The sequence below is a fragment of the Serinus canaria genome, chromosome 1A (assembly GCF_022539315.1).
Source record: "Serinus canaria isolate serCan28SL12 chromosome 1A, serCan2020, whole genome shotgun sequence".
Classification (NCBI taxonomy): domain Eukaryota; kingdom Metazoa; phylum Chordata; class Aves; order Passeriformes; family Fringillidae; genus Serinus; species Serinus canaria.
The window spans coordinates 58,078,387-58,100,496 of NC_066314.1; the positions used below are offsets into that span (position 1 = coordinate 58,078,387).

A 22,110-nucleotide genomic window follows, 5' to 3' on the forward strand; every position below is an offset into this window, starting at 1 on the left:
CTCTTTAAAAACTGAAGGAAGTAGGGCCCAAACCACAAACTACCATAGATTTGATTCTGACAGCTGAGAACAATTAGTGAAATGCAATGTGAAGACATATTTAATTGTATCACCTCTCTCTGGGTTGGTAACTGACAGGTCTGAAGCTTCTACTAAATCTAGATGATCTACACACTTGAGGCAATATGAAATAACCAGGATAGTTTTTACCACAGATTCTTGTCTTTTTGAAAAGACTTCCAAAACAAGAAGCCCTCTTATCTCACTGTCTAATTGCTGCAGGTGAGACAGCACTTACATTACAGGAAAGGTTATTTATAGGCATCAAGGTGAAGCAGACTAGTTCTCACTAATAAAGAAAATAAAAGAAGTTCCAAGTTTACTAGTTTATTATTTTGAAAAGCCTGATATTATCTCTTGTCTACCCCTATTCCTAGTCCCTCTATTCCACAGGGAAAAAAAGGGACAGAAGTTAAGCAAAGAAAAAAAAAAAGGCTGTTGTTTGTATTCTGATTTATAAAACAAACATGCAGATTTTGAATGGAAAAAGATCACTGGAGTACTAAAAAATACAAGCATATGAACCAGCATTTATCTTCCCTTTTAGGTGACAAACCATATACAACATGTATTAATTATATCAGCTATTGATGCTTAATCACTCTGCTCATACTCCACCAGACTATCACTGAGGGTGGTTTTAAACTTATTTCTAAATGTAAAGTAAATTCAAATTTGAAAATATTACTTAAGTCAGCATAAACTATAAAACATTATGTGGTGTCTTCAAGGGGAAAACCAAACAAAACCAAAAAACAACTAAAAAACTCCCAATAAACAAAAAACAATTGAACAACAACAACAAAAAAAGCCAAAACAAAACCACAACAAACAACAAAACCCACTAACAAACCCACATTAGGAAACACAAATGACCATGTCTCAGTGCTTGGAGGGGGAAGACACACTGCTTATAAATACTTTTCAGGTCTGAATGTAGAAATTTAATTCATGGTTGAAAAAGTGATTTATTTTTTTTTAATATCTTTTACAACCCTGTCTGTATTTGAGAAGGGGAGACATGGAGGAAAATCTAGGGGAGTTGGATAAAACAGTATCCTTTCAGTAGTTAGCAAAAGGAAGTCTTCCATTTTCCCACTGCAGATCTCTACAGCAAATTTATCTACTGAAAGTAGAACCCAGGAGATGTCTCTTGTTACTCTGTTTCAGACTCTTCCGGCAACTCCTTTTGACCCTGGTGGAACCTTGTTTAAAAATTAGAAACCTGCTATTTGGAACTGTGTAACTTTCAAGGACATAAATGGGGGGAAACAATAAAATAAAAAGCAACAACAAAAAAGCACAAACAAACACCATTCACAGGATGTTCATATTCTGCTGTCACTGCTGAAAAGTTGTGTTTGACTATTGTAGCATATAACCTACAACCATCCAGAAAGAACAGACACCTAACTTGTACATTTTTTCAAAGTTGCCCTCCTAGGTATTCATCAGAACTTGGATAATTATAATATAGGAACTTCGAAACCATCTTTTGTATTTTCCTATTTTTTTTTTAATGATTCCTTAATTTTCATTTTCTCACTTTCTGCCAAGTCCAGATTGTTTTCTATTTAGCCTGTGCACTTTGATTTCTCCAATCTATAGCTATGCCTTATATTATATTCTGTCTGCATCTCCACATCAGGGAAGGTCTCAAGATGGTTTGTTTGTTTTGCAGGTTTTTAATCAGCTCAGAGTTAGTCATGTAGAACCAGTGCCTTCCAAATAATCAAACTCATCTTGAATATTCTTCTGAACAGTCCTTTCCAGTTGTATATGGGAAGAAAACAATCTGAAGGTGTAAGATGAAATTTGAATAACCCATACTTACTTAGAGAAGGTCCATGGAGAATTGCACAGTTGGGACAATGGTATAGATCAATGTCAACAGCATGGTGCTCCTCTACCCCAACGCAGCTGGAATAACATTTTTTACATGTTAATGAGAATGCACACAGGGTTTACTTTTCAAGCTAAAAAATAATTAAATCTTAGGTTTTTATTAAAATGTGCTTACTCTACAGAATTATAATGAGATACCAGATTATCTCTACTACTGGGCTGCCACATAAATTTTGAGTAATAATTTATCACTGAATACAAAATGCCATTTAAAAAATCATAAACAGAAAACAACAATCAAATTCCTTTAAAAATGAGCAAATCCACAATATATATCCCAAAAACCTTGGTCCTAATTTCAGGAAGCAGTTTTTACAAAATCATTCAAGCAGTTTTCCTCACAGAAGCTCTGAGTTAAAAAAAAAAACCCCTGAGGTTTATGTGCTGCTAAATTATAGAAGATATAATAGATATTTTCCTTGTCTTTCTTTTTCTTTCTGCAAAAATCACGTAACTGACTCCTACCCCCTAAGAGAAATTAATGAAGAACACTTTCATGTTATCCTTGAAATCTTTACAATAGAACTGGATTTGTAAACTACACAAGTGACCACATAAATAACTTAGAAGAACTGGTTTTGGTTTAAAATAGCAGCAAGAATTTTAAAGAGTGTTTGAGAGATGTAATGTTTTCTCAGTGCATATTTTTTTCCAGTTAAAACAGTCAAAATGTGATTGAAAGCAAAATTTTTACAACAGTCATGAAAAGCATCTACTCTGCTGATACCTAAACAACAGTGTTGAAGTCAATTAAGTACATTTTGTTAGAAGCTGAAACACTAGAGGTTAATTGGAGAACATGTGCTTTTGCACAAAGTTCTTAAGGAAAAAAAAGAAAAACACAAGTAATCCCTGCTTGCTGGTCTGAATCCTGCCAGAGTTCTTCTTTCTCTGAAAAGTTCACTGACACTTACAAAACTGCTGACTTTACAGTTAATACAGAAAAACAGAGTACAACCCTGAACATTTACACCAAAATTAGGTATGTACAGTCAATGCACTCTAGTAACACAAGAACTGGAACAGTGCCCCAGTCACGTAACCCATTTCATATCAAGTGTAATGAGTGCTTATACACTGAAGCTTTGAAATGATCCAGCTACACAAAGTCTTTTCCTCAGCAGCCCTGTGCCAAAATGCTGACACGCTCCAGCAAGTGTCAGTACATGCTGCCAAAACAATACAAGAAACAGTCTAGCACTGAAAGCACAACGAGCAAATCCAGTCTGAAACTGAAGACCATCTCCCATGTAACTATCAACGGGAAGCGCATTCTGAGTTCCCCCTAAACATTCAGCTACCTCCCCATTCCCAACATCCCACATGAAATCCAGAAATTATTTCGCTTTTTTTATATGCATATTATTTTAAAATCTAAATACAAAACTCAGCTGCCATAGTTCATCGCAATTCTTGCAATATTTAGCATCTGCTTTAAGACCACAGCTACAAGAATCATTGTTACATGAAAATCCAGCTGACATATAAACAAAAAGGAAGGCAGAAGCAGTCTTTAAAAATGCATGTCCCATTTCCTTCTGCTTGTGTTCTCACTCTTTTTATAGAATAGATGAATGACTCATAATCCTATGCATTATAAGAAAATTGTTTTAAAATGTACATTCTAAAAGCCCCAAATCAGAAGGCTGGTTTTATATATCCTTAGGAATCTCATTATTTTAGCTAAACTTCTAATTTTTGAACAGCTAAAGATATTTATGTTGAACTGTTATCTTGATCAAGTTTGCACTTCATTTATTCCCTTCCCTTTTTCTCAGTGTTTATCTGATACATTCATCACCATTCCAATCAGATTATCTTGCTAACCACAAGAAATTTGCATAAAAATATAGTAAAAATAGCTTTGACAACTATTTGTCCTATTCTGTTTAAGAATCTTGATTCTATTGTCTCTTATCAAATGTTACAGATAACAGAATTTCTGCTTTATTTTCAGGCTCAGTACTAATGATTAACTGCATAACCTTTCATGAAGGCACATGGGATTTTGTGCACAGAGACTGGAATGGTATTATAATGTCTGGAATAGCCATTGAATAAGGGAAGCAAACATTTTCAGTCTACTATTTATCCCATAAACTCAGCACTGGAAACACAAAACACTAACTGGAGATCATGGGAGCAAATCCAGCAGCAGATGCTCAGCTGAAGCAAAGGGCAAGCAAGGTGCCAGCACCTGCAAGAACAAGCACTGCCAAGGATGCCACAGAGCACATCAATCACACACAGCAGCATTACAAGTCACTTCCCCATGTCCCTTTCTCCAACATACACAGATGAATCTGACATTAATCACTCTGGCTACTAGCAAGCAATCAATTACTGTGGTAAATGCAACTTCAGACCTCAAACCTCAAAACAAGGTCACCAAGAGGTAGCAGAGAGCCTGGAAAACATTAACATACTCAAACACTGCAACTCCCAATCTACTGATGTTTTCCTGTATGAAATATTATTACCCTTCACCTTGCAATCAACCCAATCCATTTGGGTTGAAATGTCTTGAGTATATATTACCTAGCTTCTGAATTGCTTATCTCCTACAGGGAGGTCACAGACTAATCCTCAAGAACAGTGGAAGGCTTACAGTGTTAAACAATAAAATAAATTAATACTAAATTTAAAAAACCATAACAGCCATACAAGACTATTTAAAAATACACCTTTTATTCTAATGTTCATGAAGGTGAAAAGGTTAACCAGGCCCAATTTCACTTGCAATGCTCTAGAAAGAATAGCAAGGTAGAAATAGTTAAAAACGTATTCTGTTACAGCAGTCAGACACTCCGAACTTCCCATGGTATCTAGCATCAAGGGAAAGTCAACAAGAGGTAGCAGAAGACTTGGGAAGTGCAAAATTTTATTACACACAAGAATATGTCCATCCCTGGAATCTGAAGAAATCCCGTGCTACTGTAAGTTTGAGGAACCCATTCCCCCAACTTAAGTCTCTCCAGAAGGTGCATGCTTCTGATTTAGTCTCAGCTTTCCATTTGATCATTACATTTGTAGCTATGTAAAAGCAGCAAGTGAAATCAAAAACAATCAGAAGAGGACTCCAACATCTGACAAGTACCAGTAGACCTCTGCTTTTCAATAAAGGGCAAAATAAGACTTCTTTCACAGTGCAGGGGGAAGTCCAGCAGAGGCTATTCTCTTCTTCAGTATTCTTATTAATTTAGATTTTAAGAGATGGGTACTGATAATTCAGAAAGACAGATTAAACAACCATTTCACAATTATGCTGGAATGTCTTGCTCAAGGAGTTTGCAGAAGTCCAGGACAGTTACAGGAAGTTTTATCCCTGGAGGCTGCATGGCTGTACATTGTGAGCCACCCGAGGCACCTGGCACATCTCCCCTACAGCACCACAGTGTGAATAAATATTGGATCTGTGTCAGTCACCACACAGGCTGCTGCACCTTCTGCATCTAATACTTGCTAGCTCTCAACCCAGCCTTGCTTTTCTCTTCCCTGCTTCTGATATTACCAAGCACAACCAAATCATTTTTAGGGACTGCTTAACTGCCTTGGCGAGTATGGCTGAAAGAATCCTGATTTAAGAAAAAAATCCAAAGCGCCCTTGATTAAAAGCCTTACTTTCAGTGTTCTTAAGGGTATATGACTACTTAAAAAACTATTTTATTAAAACAAATAGTATATGTACCCTACCATTATATAAGATTCCCAGTGTAAAAGGGAATGCTTACATAAAAAAGCACTCAATGACTCAAGTAATTTCTTGCCTTGACAAAAGTCAAGAAACGAGCAAAGTGTGGGTGCCCATTTTCCTACTAGGAATATTCAAAGATTTCCTGTACATGAGGCATGCTGAGAATAAAATTTTGAAAATTGAGAGATACAAGCAATTTTCAATGATCTAATAAAAAGATAGCAGAAAACAGAGGAATCACCTTCAAAAGAAGAAGAGCAAATTTGTCAAGAAGTTGGGTTGTTCATGGGACATCATCCTCTTGGATGCCCTCTTCTGTTTCCTCCACCTACTGCTTCGATTCCTTAAGGTCCTTTTCCACCTTTCAGCAGCATGTGCAAAACAATTGAACATGCTCATCTCTTTAGATGCACTTGGACTTTTTAGGAAGTCTCCCACAACAGCTTCCACTCCACATCAGCACCATACTTTGCACCTACTAAGCTTCACCTAGCAGATGAGGAAACAGGGCAGGCCATCACAGGCATGTGCAATATTACTTCAACAGATATTGTTGGATAGATATTATTTTACAATTAGATGTTGATTTACAGCTCAAAACTAAGCCTTTTTTCTTAAAGTTTCTTACTTATTATTGGGACACGTGAAGTTCAGGCTCCAAGATCTCTTGGTTTTCCAGTGTCTAACCCAAACAACCTGACTTTTTTGTGGTCACTGTGCAGCAAAAATGCAGGTTAGGGGCTCTTGCCAGTATATTTATTTAAGCCCAAACCCTTGCATCTTTTCTAAGCTAAAAAATTACTAAAAACTACATTTTGCAAGATCCCCTTATATTCTCCATGAATAAACACTGTGGACCTTATTCCTTCTTTACCATCCTTTCTCATTCTGAGCAAGAACTCAGCAGGTCCTTCTTGTCCACCTTTGCATCAGCACCCACAACCTTTCCCTGATATGCCCAAGTGAGCAGTCGGCTCACTTTTTCCCTCCTTTTACGGCTTTATCCGTAAAAGGAGGGAAAAAGCACAGGTCTTGACATCCAGTAGGGAAAAAAAAGAAAAGAACAAAAAAGAAGAGTGGAAAGAGTGGAAAAATACTAGGGGTATTAAAGCATGTTCCTGTTACCAAGAACACAGGGCTATAGACAATCACTAGGAGTATAGGCATGTTTCCTATTATCTGACAGAGCAGATGGCCAAAATCCTTTTTCAATTTCCAGTCATCCACAGAGCAGCCAAGATACAGAGATAGTGAGACTCTGCTGGGTCTTAACAGTGATGAGGACAGGAACAAGGCAATGCTGGAAGCAGCAAAGATTCATTAGTAACAGGACAGCCTGAGTTGTCCCCAAACCAAAGTCACTACGGCAGGGTACATTTTCTCACTGCATTAAACTGAACATAGCTGGTGCTGTTGAAAAAAGGTCCCATCCTCCTTCCTCCAAACTGCCTGACCGTGGGCTTCCATTGTTTCTCTCACCAGATCTAAACCATCAGGCAGCCACATGGCAAGTCAGTTCAATAAGCTTATCCAGAAGGAAAAAACTGCCACTAAACTCACTTTTTCAGATAGGTTTTAGAAACCTTGACAGTAAAATTCCATAAATAAAAAATAAAATTATACACGTTTTACTTATATGCAGTCACTTAACAAATATACAACAATATTACTTTCAAGAAGACACATGAAAGAAAATATTCTGTTAATTCCTCTCTTGTCTTTCTAAAATGATTGCTTAACAGTCATCTCCTTATTCTTTAGCAATCTTATGCTATACCTTTTACTATCAAGCCTTAATATGAATTCCAAATCACCAAGAATGAGAGCTATTTCTATTAATATACTGAGCATTATAGCAAATTTTTCATTTTACCTGTAACAAGGTCTGCACTCGCTACTTTCAGTCCTAATCTGTTTAAGCACAACAAACCAAAAAAACCTATAGCCATTATTGCCAAAATTAGTTAGTGAACTTGCAAGTTATGCAAACATTAGCTTCTCCTACTACATTCCAAGAATACAAATAAAAGTATAGGGGAGGAAGTCTGTCTGGCAGATTTTAAGGAATTCTGGTTAGTCATTTAATTTAAGCCTATGCTTCCCAAGTGGGAAAAGGATGCCAAGGCAGTATTTACAGGTTAAAACAATGGAAGTACTAAAGATGTCACTGCCACAACCAGCCACATCTGCCACTTGTTATGGGACAATATTAAAATGCTTAATTAGGAAGAGAAAGACAAAGTCAGTGTGACAATACTATGGACAGACTCCATACCATCCATAGCACAAGAACAGATGAAAAAATGAAGTTTATTTGAAGAAGAGTTTAAAACTTAAAATAAATGTTGTGAGCTTTTAAACCCTGGACCTTAGGCCAGATAGATTTCCCCTCCAGCCCCACTCTTCAAAATGCATTCAGTTACACCAAAGAAAACAAAACAGACCAAAGGTAGCCACAAAGCAACATGAGAAGCCACAAAGAAACATGGTGTTTCTTTCCATTATCTCTTCATCTTACCATGATAAGCATGGTAACAGTTTTGGAATCACAATAAACTTACAAGGATTTACTTCAGAAATGAAATAATTTTTGAAAATTACAAAACTTCTATACACTAGATACTGAACTACTGCTTTAAATTACAAAAAAAAAAAAAAAAACAAGAGGTTTTGCTTTTGCCATATTCACTTCACAAAACAAAATGCCTTTTGAAAGGGAGCAACCAATATCAGACACAACACAAAGAACATGCAAAACTGCACTTTAAAATTGTTTTTAAAATAGCAGTTATTCTGTTTTTCTATCTGTAAAAAACCTCCCCTAAGTTACCCATTTTCTCCCTGAAAAAACAAACAAACAAAAACCAAAACAAAACAATAACAACCGAACAACCCACAATGTTTTAAGATCTGTATAGAATATGTGCATGTTGCCCAACAGCTTACCGAGTTTTTGTACACATTCATTCACACACATTCCACCAAGTTCTTAACTACAGAAAAATGACATGTAAGCCCAACTCTCAAAATGCCTAAAAATATACTAACTTATTAAATATTGCATCATCCTTCAACACAGATAAGAATCCCAAGAAAATTAATGCTGAATGCCACAATATACAAAAAACTCTGACCTTTGACTGCTCAGACACATCTGTTCTGATACTTCCAAAGTCCTAACAGGCCTTGGTCTACTTATGATTAACCATCAAACTGCACATTAAAAATGTTAATGCTCATTACATAGGTTTAGACTTCCCTAATGTAATTCAACCCTACTACTTTTAAATTATGTAATATTTCTCTGAAATTAGGTATTGCACTAACACAAACATGCAGACAGGTATATGATCTATTTTGAATTCCAAAGGACCTTCTTGCACCTTCTGAAATAAAACTTTAAAGTTTGATAGTGATGCTAGTGTTGTCCTTTCAGAAAACACTTGGAATGGCAACACTCTTGCACATTTTTCTATTGAGAAAGAATTAGGTATACTGATTTTCTTCCTCACTCTCTCAAAGCACAGAGGTTAAAATAAATGAAATCCGTATATGATACCTTGTCAACAAAAGCTTAATTCTAAAGAATAGATTCTGAAATGTAGAAACCTTATAGGAAAATTATGGTCAATGGAACAAAGCTATTGAGTTACATAATCAAATAGATTCAGTTACAAATACAAAAAATCTTCTACCTGCATTGAGAAAGTAGCCACATAATCTACATAATCATCATGTTGCCTCAAATCTCAAAAAAAACCAGTGATGTACATTATTTGTAAACTGACTTCTCCATTCCACAATTCCAGTCTGAACAACAGCAACAAAAAAAAGAATGGTATCGCTTTGAAACTCAACACAGTTTTTTTCCAAGATCTGTTTTTAAGTACACTAAGTTCAATTTATTAAAATTTCTAGAATTAAGGTAAGAGAGAGTTATTACTTTTAGAAAATACTTTGACAACAGAATATTTGGCATAATCAACATGTTCTTATTTCTAACCATTGCTGAAATGCTTGTGTGGAAAGCAGATTTTCCAGACAAGCATTCCATGTAACAATTAGGAATTTAAGCAAAATGAAGTCAAATGACTGTTCAAACTGAAGTCAAATAATTACATGCTCAGAAAATCCAAATAGTTTTATGTGCAAAAATATACACTGAGGTCAAACAACCTTTTCACTGCAATGTATGACTTCTAGGAAGAGATACACAGTCCAGGTTAACCCATAATGGAAGCCACCATCATGTATTTTGTGTAGCAGCTTTATGAGAAGTTACTTTTCCTATTCCTGAGAGAGCCAAATTAACACGACTGAAGTACTTTTGATGCACTCCTTCTGTTTAATACTGTCTATTAAGCATATAGCAAATTCTTCATCCTTCCTATGCCAATTGAGATTTCTACTTATTCTTCCCAACCAGACTGAATGGATCAAGCTGCTTTAAAACAGTATTTACAATTAATTCTGTTTGGATCCTTTTAAAAAACACTGTTTTACAGAAATGAAGGTCTGAAGGAACCTGAATCTTCTAGTGTAGATTTTGGCAAAATAAGCTGCCTCAAAACAAGCAAAGAAATAAGATTTAAGAAAACTAAAGCAGACCTCAAAACTCAACAACTTGTCAGAGAGTAGAGAAAAAAAGAGACATTTTAAAAGCAGCTGTGATAGCTGAAGACCTTATTTCAGTGTGAAACCATTGAGAGAAACAAAGATGATACCAGCAAGTGAATCATGACAAGATTCATCTGAAAGTAAGAAAAAATACACATTGATCTGACACAAAGAAATTCTTTTTAGCACTTTAAAACAAATAATCTGTGTAACCCTACACATATGAAGCAAAACACACTGCTCAGGAATTCAGCAAAATTCTCTGCAGCAGTTCAGACTCCTCTTTCTCTGTTCATTTTCCCAGCATGGCCAGACTGACAGACCAAAGAGAAGAAGGAACAATAGCCCAATCTGACTTCAGGCACTATGTCTTAGTGAAGTTGCAACTGCATGAAGCCTGTTGAAATAAATAAAATCTATCCTGTCCTTCCCACAACTGATGCAGGAAAAAGGATTAACATTGGATTTCAATTAATTCTAGGAACACTGGAGTCCCAATTTATCTGACCACAGCCAGCATGAATTTCAGTTCTCGTTATAATGTACTGTGTGTAAAAGCAGTATTAGGTACTATGGGCCCTAAACACACTGAAGAAAACACACATTAGTTATTTGGTTTAGAGAGAGAGGGCTTTGAAAGGGAGAAACAAAAAGAGAGAATTGCTTCTGTGTACACTAATGACAAAAGTTTTCTAGGCCATTAAGTATGTTCTTCAATTATATATTTTTATCTCCTACACAAGACTCCAAGTCAACAGCTAACCTCTTGCCCCTAAGATAAAACAGAACCTAGTAAACCACCCTGATACATAACTACATCTTATTTAGATAATTTGCCTTATTTCAGTTCTCAGATAGGGTTATTCTAACTGTGCTTAATAAAAAAAATCCTGAACTTACAATAAGCAAAAATAAGGTACTTTAAAATAATACTTTCAAATCAGAGGGTTTAAAGGCAAAACTAACACTCTTGTCTGAATCCTATAAAACAAAAAACCAACCACACTATAAAATCTTTAACCATTTAAAGCAGCCTCCACACCCATCTTGAAACAGATATCTTAACTGAGCACCTCTGAGTGGTTGCATTCTACCAAAGAACAAACTACTACCCAAAACTGCTACCATTATTTCCCCAGAAGAAATAACGAAGAAATATCCTAAGCTCTACAGAGATAACAAAAGGGTGGAAAAGAGAAATCAGTATACAAGTTAATTAAATGTTCACTCATTCAGGAGCAAAGTAACTATGGCAATTTAACAGAGCAAATTAAAGCTGCTTATTACATGTCCCTGATTATTAATTACAAGGGTAAAAAAAATTAAATATATATCTATATATATATGTATGTAAAATGGAATAACCATCTCTTAGTGTTCAAAAAACATGTGGATGTGGTGCCTGGGGACATGGATTAGTGGGGAACATGACAGTGGTAGTTTAATGGTTAGACTCAAATGATCTTACACGGTCTTTTCTGACCTTAACAATTCAATGATATACAGTCTACTCTTGCTTGCCTGCCTCAACTTTTAGATTCTTAGATTTTTGTCCTAATCTTCCTCAGCTCCAACTTGTGCACAGATTCCTGTCAATTCTCACTAGCCATCTCAAAGAAATACTGCATATTATATGATTTTAAGATCTATTTGCACCCCAACCAAGTCTTTTGATTTAACAGGAAATTCAGTTCCATTTCCAGTGCAGTTTCCTATCAGATAAAGCAAGGGCCTTTTATACACAGAAGAGACATATTAGTTACTTGTCTCAAAGAGAGAAGGCATTGGAAGGGAAAGAAAAAAGGACAGAAATTAACAGAATTATAAAAACACACCCTACGAAGAGAACTGAGGTCCAATTCCAAATGACAAACAAATTACATGACACAGCTTGCATTGACTCAATGGCTGGCAGCTCCTGGAAGAGGGCAGGTTACCCACTCCCTTCCAAGCAAGCACTCCCATTCCCTTTCCCTGCAATGCCCCTGACAACACTTGCCTGCTTACAAGACAACCTGGTTTTATTCACTAATCTGACAGAAGCTAACCTAGCCAGTCTTTTGCCTGTTTATCAAGTCACAGTTGGGCAACTGTGAGAGGCAATCCATGAGAGAGGGAAGAGGACTATGTAACCTGGAGAGAAGGGTATGGGAAGTAGGACTGCTCCTCCCAGCAGTGAAAGTCACTAGACCTGGCCAGGCCTACTGTTGGGACTTCATTATTCACTAAGACTGAGAACCTCCTGTGGCCTAACAGATACACTGCCAATAACTTACCAGTAAGATTGCAGGGCACATCCCTGCCTACACCTGAAAAGCCTCCTCAACTTTAATCACACACCTGCACAACATCAAGAGAGGCATTATTGAGTCAAAGAGACACATACATTGGCTCTAGATGTCATTTGTGAACCAAGGTTTCCTTAGCACAGCATTAAGATGGACTTAGTCTGGTTTCTTTTATACATCCTTCTCTGATGAAGTGTCTAATCAGTTCCTTGAGACCAGGTATCTGTAGCTCCAGCGACAGCAGTAGCTAAGGTAAGTACCCAACTGGTGTATGACATTATGCCACTACCAATATATTATTTGCCTACAAAAATTCTTTCCAGTAATGCACTGAAGTACAACAGGAAGTATAAAACAAATAATCCAAACAGTTTGGAAGCTACATTTCTAAACCACATCAAACACGGTTTTCTGTAAAGCAGGAGAAAGATCAAAAGGACAAGCCTTCAGCTAAATTCCCACCTTCTCGTTTGAGAGACACAAGGACCACTCTGAAGTGGGAAGATACCTGTGTTTTTTAGAGACTGATCAAACCAAAACATCCCTCACGGTTCTTGCATACTCTCAGCAGTTTCTAAATTCCATAATTATCTACATCAAAGTCTCACAAAAAAACCATTTATTATATCATTTTTAAGTAACAAGTATCTCTAATAGTTCAACCACCTCTTTTAGGCAATCTGCACTCTACGCATTTTTTAATCCATTTGGGAATTTTTTGCTATTTCTCCAGCAGCTCCATCTCCTCCTCAACAGCTAGAAGTGTTGAATGTTCCTCATCTACGAAGTGCATGGACTGCAGACTCCTACAGAGAGAGTACAAGCTGGTTATTCTGGTTGTCTAATAAAGATGAGTTGTTTACAAAGATCATGTTGCTTAATAAAGATGAGCTGTTTAAAAAGATTGTGAAGCCTGACAAGTACTATCAGCTCTGTTATTTTATGCAATACACAGTCTGTAAAGCTTACGACATCCCGAGTAACACTGTCAGTAGACACCATCAGATCTGTCTTGTTCTCAAGTATCTCAAGTGATAAAAAAAGATTTGGAGGTGAACAACAACAAACCCACAATGACTTCCTAGCCTGAGGGGATTGATTAGGACACTTATGATTGTTTCTACACTGTGCCATTTCAATTGAAAAATGATGTCATTAAAGATTTGAAAATAGGACTTTTTGATAACAACATTAGGAGGTACTTTCTTCTGTCTCCCACATTCTAGCACCAGCAACCAATACTGGCACAACCTTAAAACTCCATTGCTGCAAATCCCTTATTCTTGAGCTACTATGTGTCTGTTTGCTTTCTTTACAGCCTGCAGCAACAGCAAACTTGGCTTCAGCCGGCTTTACACACCTTTAAATTGGCTCCTTACACCAAAAACACTTTACCACCTAACTGGGTTAAAAAAATTTCTTAACCAGATTGGTTTTAAAGACCTCCTGGAGCCATCTACTAAGTAACCTAACACTCACAGAAGCATTCACAGCTTTTACAGCTGTACCTGAAATAAAGCTTCCTTTGCCTTCAAAATTCAACTCATTAAATAGCTCTCCTTCAAGAAAAATAAAAAATGAAAAATAAAAATCAAGCACATTTTCCAACTCATCTTCTTCTCAACTGAGTAATTCTTCCTGAAGCCTTCAATATTCTTCAGACATTGCTAGGGACTTTTTAGCAAGCTTTTTATTAAGCTGAACAATTTCTGAATCTTCTGATCACAACACAAAAATTTACATGATGCCTCCTATAGCTCTGAAATACCTTACTTGTATAAGGCAAATAGATTTGCAGTCAATAGCAAATAGAGGCAGATGCTTCATTTCTGAAGAAATCTGAGAGCAAACTGGCTCATCTCTAGCTCACCATGCTCGTTTCAAAAGCAGATGGAGTATCTGATTACATTAACTTCTATTTAAGCTATGATACAAGCAAACTGTTTCAGATACACAGATAATGAGTCTAAATATCAGATGTTACACTGGCTGGCTGGCAGAGCAGTAAGTAGAAAAAGCTCCTTCAATCAACTAGATAATGCCTGTAATCTAGAGATCTTTATTGGATTCTCAGCTGCTTATAGAGGTCCAGAGGGACATGCTGGTGAAAACTGCACCCATGCAGTCCATAACATATCAAGAAGTTACTTTTATACATTATTCTAGCTACAGGAATCTAACTGTTCAATCCTTTTCAGATGGAATTAATGAAGCACAGTAATTTCCAGACCATGTGGAAACTTCAAATAGTGAAGAACAAAGCTAAAAAGAGTTTGGGGGTTGAGTTACATCAGCACTTAATTCTATCTGCATCCATTATTTTTATTCTGGATATAATTGGACATACTGATTTTAATCTAAAATTCTTATGAGTTCAGATCCAGGTTACCAAAACCATTTTTGCTCTATCATATGCTATTTAGAGTAATCTGAAGTATTTGCAAAAGCACAAATCCACATGTTTCAATCTAAATTTGACACACACACATATTTAGAGGTAACCTTGACTTCATAGTCTGTGATACTCAGCTCCAGTGCTTTTATATGGGGAAAAAGAAGATGATTTTATCCATAGATCAGTGCATGTGTAGTGCGCATATATGTATCTCTTAAAATACCTTCTTCATAGTGGGCAAAATTCGGATGACTCCAACAAGAATGTTCAAAGAAATGCACAGGAAAAATATGAAGCAGAAGGCCTACTGCAAAAGGTCCCCTGGAGATGAATTCTGATTTACCATTCCTATAAAAACTACAGGAGATGTTATGGTTCACTGATTGTGAAAAACACAAAATTAATTCTTTGGGAGAAAATTTCTGACCTTACCAATATGTGTAAATATCAATGTGTGAAAATTGCCCTGATGGAAGGGGAAAGGTAACAGACAGGACAAATGCCAATGGCCACAGATGAAAGCGTATGAATCCACCTAAACAGCAGGGGGAAAAAAAGAAATTGCAAGAACACAGAAGAAATCATTCATCTATATAAGGCTATTAGGGCAATATCCAGTTAAAATGCTGGTCCCTAAAGAGTAGTTAAATTCAGAAGAAAGCTAACCTCAGAAGTACCTACAACTCAGGTAGCACCTCACCACTCACCCAAAAACTCCAGAAGCACCCCCTATTGTGCTCACCCTGTGCTCCCACCCAGCATGTGCCACCTATTTGGTGTCTAAGCCAAACTGTCCAAGTGCTGGGCACTAAAAAGCTGCTATGAAGGGAGAAGTTACTTTGTTTTTCCAACCAAGATGTGCTTATTCAAGTTATTAGAGTTCAAGCCCACACATCTCAAGGGAATGTTCACCTCCAGCTCACTTTTTATGTAAAGATACCCTTTATCTCCCCCACTTAGAACCTCTTACTCTACAGAAAAGTATCCAAGAATTATGGGCCCTGAAGAGAATGTAACATGACCCCGGCACAAGGGGTCTGGTTAAAACCCTTGGATACTGACAAGATTATCTTAAGTTCTGGTCCCTGCTCCTGACACCAGTGAATAAATAGATAAAGGGAGCATGAATTGCAGCACAACATTTTCTAAGTCTTAAGACACACTAGTACCTTTTTTTTAGTTTTCAGATTTAATAGTGCTTCCTACAGAAATATAATAGTCTATCCCGGGGACTACTGATGCACCTGTTTTCCTTTTAAAAAAGGCAAAACTGTCCATTTCTCTAAGTATTTCAGGAACTGGCAAGGACTTGAAATTTGCCAAAGACATGCTGCATACCTGCCAGGCTTTTTGGAGTATAAGTAACATTTAACAGGTGTTGCTTTTCTGGCTTCAAAGTGATAATGATGTTTTGCTTTTCTTTACAATCTCCACTAACATAATGTGAAAGTGCCAAAGAGGTTGTTCTTCAATAATTAGCAAAAAGTAGTAAATACTTGACAGAAGAATAATCTTTTACCAGAAGTGTTTCCTAGATAAAGATTTAGAGGTCAATGATCTCTAAAGAGCCTTTAATGAGTTTGACATATTGCTGAATGTGAACTATTAAGCTAGTTTCTTACAATTCAATTAGAGAAGAAAAGTTTATTTATCAGTTTGTTTATATTACATAGCACCAGCTATGAAACTGAAACTAAAAATACTAAAAAATAAAATTTTTAAAAAATTCCCCAACCTTACATTGTAATTTATAGTACATCAATTTAAATACACCCTGAGTCTTTAAAAAGACATCTTTTCTCCTTTAGCAATTTGAGACATAGAGTTACATAAGACAACCTCAAACTATGTATTTATCTTCAGAAAATGCAGTAATCAAAACTGGACTATCTGCAGCTGATTCAGGTTAGATTTCATTCAGAGAAAGATACTGAAAGTTACATTTTAAATTTGAATCAATGTTGATCATCACTCCTTATGTTCTGCACACCATAAAGGGGTTTCCAGCCAATCAAAAACTCAACCATGCATTTGTATCAGCAAGTTTCACCAAACCCACTGGCTGCTTTAGAACTTGGATCTTCCTCACATCACTTCAGACTGGCCACTGCAGCAGACATTTTAGCACAGAGGCTTTTTTCAGTCACAAATTAATGTTCAAATTTAAAACTTCGCACTCTTGCAGTACAAGTCAATATTCTCCACATATTCTTAGTTTTGATAAGTTTTCTTCACATTGTCTTTACTCTCCTGATCTCTCTCCATCCAGCTTTTCACCTACAAGACTCCTCTACATAGGACTGCTTACCCCCTTTGTAGATACCCCATGTGAACAGAAAAATCTTCTGATCTCAGTTCCAATTTTTCAGACACCTGAAAACCATAAGTTCCATTCAATTATTTTGTGTCTGGTACAGTTTTGAAAAGGAAGTATCTACTTTATTCCCATCCTCTTGGCACACAGTCAGTATGTTTCCAACAATGATAATTCCGAGATTTACAGTTTTCCTTCTAAACACATGGCAAGCATATTAAGGGATAGAGCACATTTCCTAACAAAAACTCGTTCCAAAATATTGTGGTGCACAAGCTTCACAGAAAGCTGATGGATTTCTCATGGGCTCAGAGCAATGCACATGCTCACACTAGAAAGATGCTTGTCCAGCTTCCTCAGGTTGGCATAAGAAACAGAATTTTATTTTACTAGGTTAACCAATACATTTATATAAAACATTTATCTGCTACTTCTATCTCCCAATTTCTTAATAGAGGAACAAGAAAAAAAGAAAGGAAAAAAAAATACCAAACCACCACCCCAAAAAATAGACTATTCGAAGCATTTAATAACGTGTCATGAAAATCATATCAGAGTTTACTATTGTTGCCCTGGAATGGACTGGAAAACTGCAAATAGAGGCTTTACTGCTTCAAGCTGCTCTGTGGTTCACTAGCAACTCCCTGGGAATTTTCCATGTAGCTTGCATTGAGAACTACCATCACACACTGCAGGGATGCATTCACTTCCCTTCTCAGCACAGGTGTATCAGATGCAGTAAGGAATGCACTGCAGCTCACTCTTAATCACATGGTGTAAATGTACCCCTGCCTGTTTCATGTAAGTTTAGTCCAGACAAACAAGATGTCTTCTCAACATCATTTCACTGATCATAATGAAAGGCTAAAGCTTTTTTTTTCCCCCATGTTTTACCACTTGTTCATGCTATTGGCTCATTTCCTTGTCCCAGTCCCCACACAGCATCACTGTTTCACACATCAAAGAAAAAAAGGAGAATTAGACACAGTGCAACCCTAAGAAAAACAAAGATCCAGCCAAGTAGACACAAGCACTGGCACTCATATGCTGGGAGAATGAAAATGGCACAACAGCACTAACGTGCAATAAGCAAACCGGGTTGTAGAGAAATGGCAGATCTCTTCCCTAATGCAAGGAACTACCTGCAGGAAAAGACCACTTCTATGCAAAGCATCTTCACAGGAAGCAAGTAACAGCACCTGACATTGAGAGGCTGAACATTGGTACCAATGATGTTTTCCTTTCACTAATATACAAGATTGTGTTCCCTCTTACAATGATAGATCTATCTATTCAGTATTGGAACCAACCAGGAGTAAAAAGATTTATTCTTCTCTAAAGTGGAGGGTTTGTGGGTTTTTTTCATTAGACAATAGCTTTATTTCCACAGTCAAATAAGGCAGGAAATAGAATGCTCAGTATATTCTCACTGGCAATGCTAGTTGAGCCATCAATTCCAAAAACTGAAGGGAAATTAGAACCTGCCCTTACAGGTAAAATACAAAACTCAGGAGGTAACATTTGCAGGAGGTCTTCAGAGCTGCACCTTTGCTTCAGCAATTTCTCATCTACTCAAATGATACTCTAACCCTAGATTATACCTAAATCCTTCAGGCACAAGCCAGCTGACATGCTGGAAGTGGAAGGTACAGCCAAGGCATCTGCTTTCACTCAGTTCTCAAGTGCTAAATAAGCACTTCTCAGCAAGGACATCAGGCCAATCACTCAATACAACAGCTGCTCCAACCGTTCTCAGTGAGAGTAAGAACAGCATTCTGAACTACTTCTGTGATACTCATCCCATCAGGGCAACACACTTTACTGCAGTGTTAGGAGATGCAAAGGGATGCCCTGAGATGTCCTAACTGTTCAAACAGGAGAGCACAGCATCAGAGGCAGCAAGTTGCTGCTCACCTGTGCCTCACACTGATGGATCCTCTGGGCAGACAAATACCGTAGTCAGAAGGTAGCTTGAGATTTAAGAGACTACATGTGCACACCAGTTTTCTTGACATGATTTTGGTGCTCTGTTACATAAGCAATAGAAGCACAGAGAAATACCTAGGACAGAGTGGGCTTGAGGCTGTGATATGTCAGCACTGCACACTTCCATGAAATAAGGGATAACATCCTGCTGAGGGGGCAGACTGTTAATATTCTCCTGAGCACAGTGCCCTGTTAGCACAGCTACCTTGTTTCTGGTACTGTTCTAGACTGCTCTGTACAGCACTCTGCACCTCAGAGATGTGCCCAGCAGTATCCTGAAAGCCCTGTGTTGACTTGCAACACCTCATTTCTCTTCTTCTACTTGCTTTTAACACCAAGTTTTGCAAGTCAACAGCATGATGTAATCCTTCAGCAAAAAGATCCAAATATTCTTGTTATTGAAACAAAACTAAAAATCTGTATGTTGAGCAAGACAACCAGAGGTCTTACGAGTACTGCTGGGTAATAAGATACAGCCATTTCTTTGGCTGCTCTTCATTTATCTCATCTGAACTTCATTTATTGGCAAACATCAATATTCCAAAAGAAAAATGTCATTCTCTTTAGAAAATACTGCCTGATAAGTGGTAAGAATGACAGAACAGAGCAATCATATATCTTCAATATCAAAGATTCCATTTCTCAGAGAGTCACCTTTCCTTGCACTCATTTTCATGAAGAGAGCTTTAAGAGCCTTTAAGTGAATAAAGTATTCATGTAAATGGAACAAACACAATTAAATTTACGAAATTAATTTCCCAGCCTAGCTACAATGTCAGCTGACAGTTTCAGATGAAAATAAATAGACATCAGACCACAATATATTAAAAATCTAGAACAATCATACTTATTCCAATTGGCTTTTAAGACAGAATAATGTGGGAGGATTTTAAAAAAAAAACTTTCTTGCTTTTGTGGTGAACATCAGCATTTATGCCTGCCTGAGCAACAATGAACAGTATTTTCAAAAAGAAACGCCAGTTTTGAAGTCTACTTTAGTTAATGCTGAAGTAATGGAGAAAACAGTATTAAATATTAATTCCATTCAAAAGCAGAATTGACCTGAAGAGGGTTACCAGCCACATAAATCCATATTACCACCACACAACAGACATCTCAAGACAATTCATACTCCATAGATTGTTAGTTCTGTGTATTCATGAGCTAATGTTGTAATACATTAGAAACGACTGACAAAATGAAAAATAGCTTAGCTTTTTAAAAGCTATATATTTCACTAAAATACCTCTCATATGTTGATAATAAAGGAATAGCAATGATGTTAACTGAATTTTCATACTTGAGCAATGAGACAAAGGTAAAATTGAGCATGTTTATGGTTTTAAGTACGTGCATTGCACCTTTGGAAATGGTTACTGATTACTCAGAGCTGTTTTGAGACAATGGTATTTTATTTTACAGTGACGTAGGATGTAGGGAAAGTACAAAAAGTTACGTGAAGAGTATTAGTTCATCTTCAATTTGGGCAGACTGTCACGTGAATGAAATGGAGACACTATTACTGCATGATCTTTCAAAAGATGCAGAAAGTGCACAGCAACTGCATTGATCATTAAAAATAACAAACTGCTACTGAATATGAAAACTGTCCAAAAAAAAGGCTAGAAACCACAAATGAAGAATGAAAACAAAATTAATGTGATTTTGCCCACTGGCAGTTAACAGAGTGATACTCCACTGTAAGGCTTAAGCCATTTTACTGCGAATGTGCTGCTCTAAGAGAATGCATCATAATCAACAGATCAAGATAACTTTAAAATAAAAAGAATATCTTTCATGTTCTGCACTGCAGCACCTAGTAGGTATATACAGAAATTAGGTGCACCATGCATCAGTCCACCAATCAGACTCCTCTCTCATCTCTAGTTCTTAGATACAGAAGTCACAAAGCTGAACCTTCTGAAAATATCTGAATTCCTCAAATCACTTATGTATTAAACATAAAGGGAAAGGAAGATACTGAAGGGCTTCATAAACATCAACAAATAACATTTCAGAATATAAAATCATCATAAACTAACTAGCTAATAAAAAAATCACTGTTAAATTACACATAGAGTGTCTTCATTTGCACAGTCAAGACCAAAACAAGACAATTATACCAAAATATAGGTGAACTCTAATATTACAGAAAATTAGAGGTAGTGTTTAAAATAGTTAAAAGAGAATCAGATTTAGTTAACACTGAAAAGGTAATAATTTGTGCTTTAGAAATTAGAACTATTACCATTAAATAACTGCTTACAAACTCACTAGAATCTTGTTGGACTCTAATTTAAAAAGCTGAATTGTGTACCATTCAGTTCTCTTACAGATCTTTATTGGACAATATGTTTTTTTCTTTTCCTAGTTACTTTATCAGAAGGCATAAGCTAAACCATCTACTATGTTTATTCCAGAACAAATGAAAAAAAATTACAAAATTACAGATCTCAAGGAAAGGAGTGTTAACTTTCAAAATACACTTACTTCCAATAAAGCCAGTTCTTCAAGAAAACCATAAAGAGAATAACTTGCACACAGTTTTACATGTTATTACAGTTTCAAAAACTTAAGCAATTTGAATACTTGCAACTCTTCAGTGCTTATTATGGTAGAACACATCTAACTTTAATATATATTAATAAGTCTTCCCACTTCACAGATTGGAACCAAGAGGAAAAAAAGGGTTTGTCCAAACAAAGAATATAAAAGGATTGGAAACAGACATCCAGTTACACAAGTGCTTGTCTGGCATCCTCATTATAACAAGTTTCTTTTCAGTTTAACCAAAACTGTTTCAGCTTTTGTATTGTTAGAAGAGCTTGAAGTCACTTCAAGTTACTTAATT

General features: G+C 36.5%; 1 protein-coding gene across 2 annotated transcripts in view; it reads right to left on the reverse strand.

The window, feature by feature from the left end:
* Window positions 1–22,110, reverse strand: part of KDM7A (lysine demethylase 7A) — a 63,274-nt gene that overhangs the window by 35,552 nt on the left and 5,612 nt on the right. For both annotated transcript variants that reach the window (XM_050983701.1, XM_050983697.1), the window contains exon 2: window positions 1,895–1,980. In XM_050983701.1, the coding sequence (XP_050839658.1) occupies window positions 1,895–1,980 (86 nt within the window). The remainder of the gene's footprint in view (window positions 1–1,894; window positions 1,981–22,110) is intronic.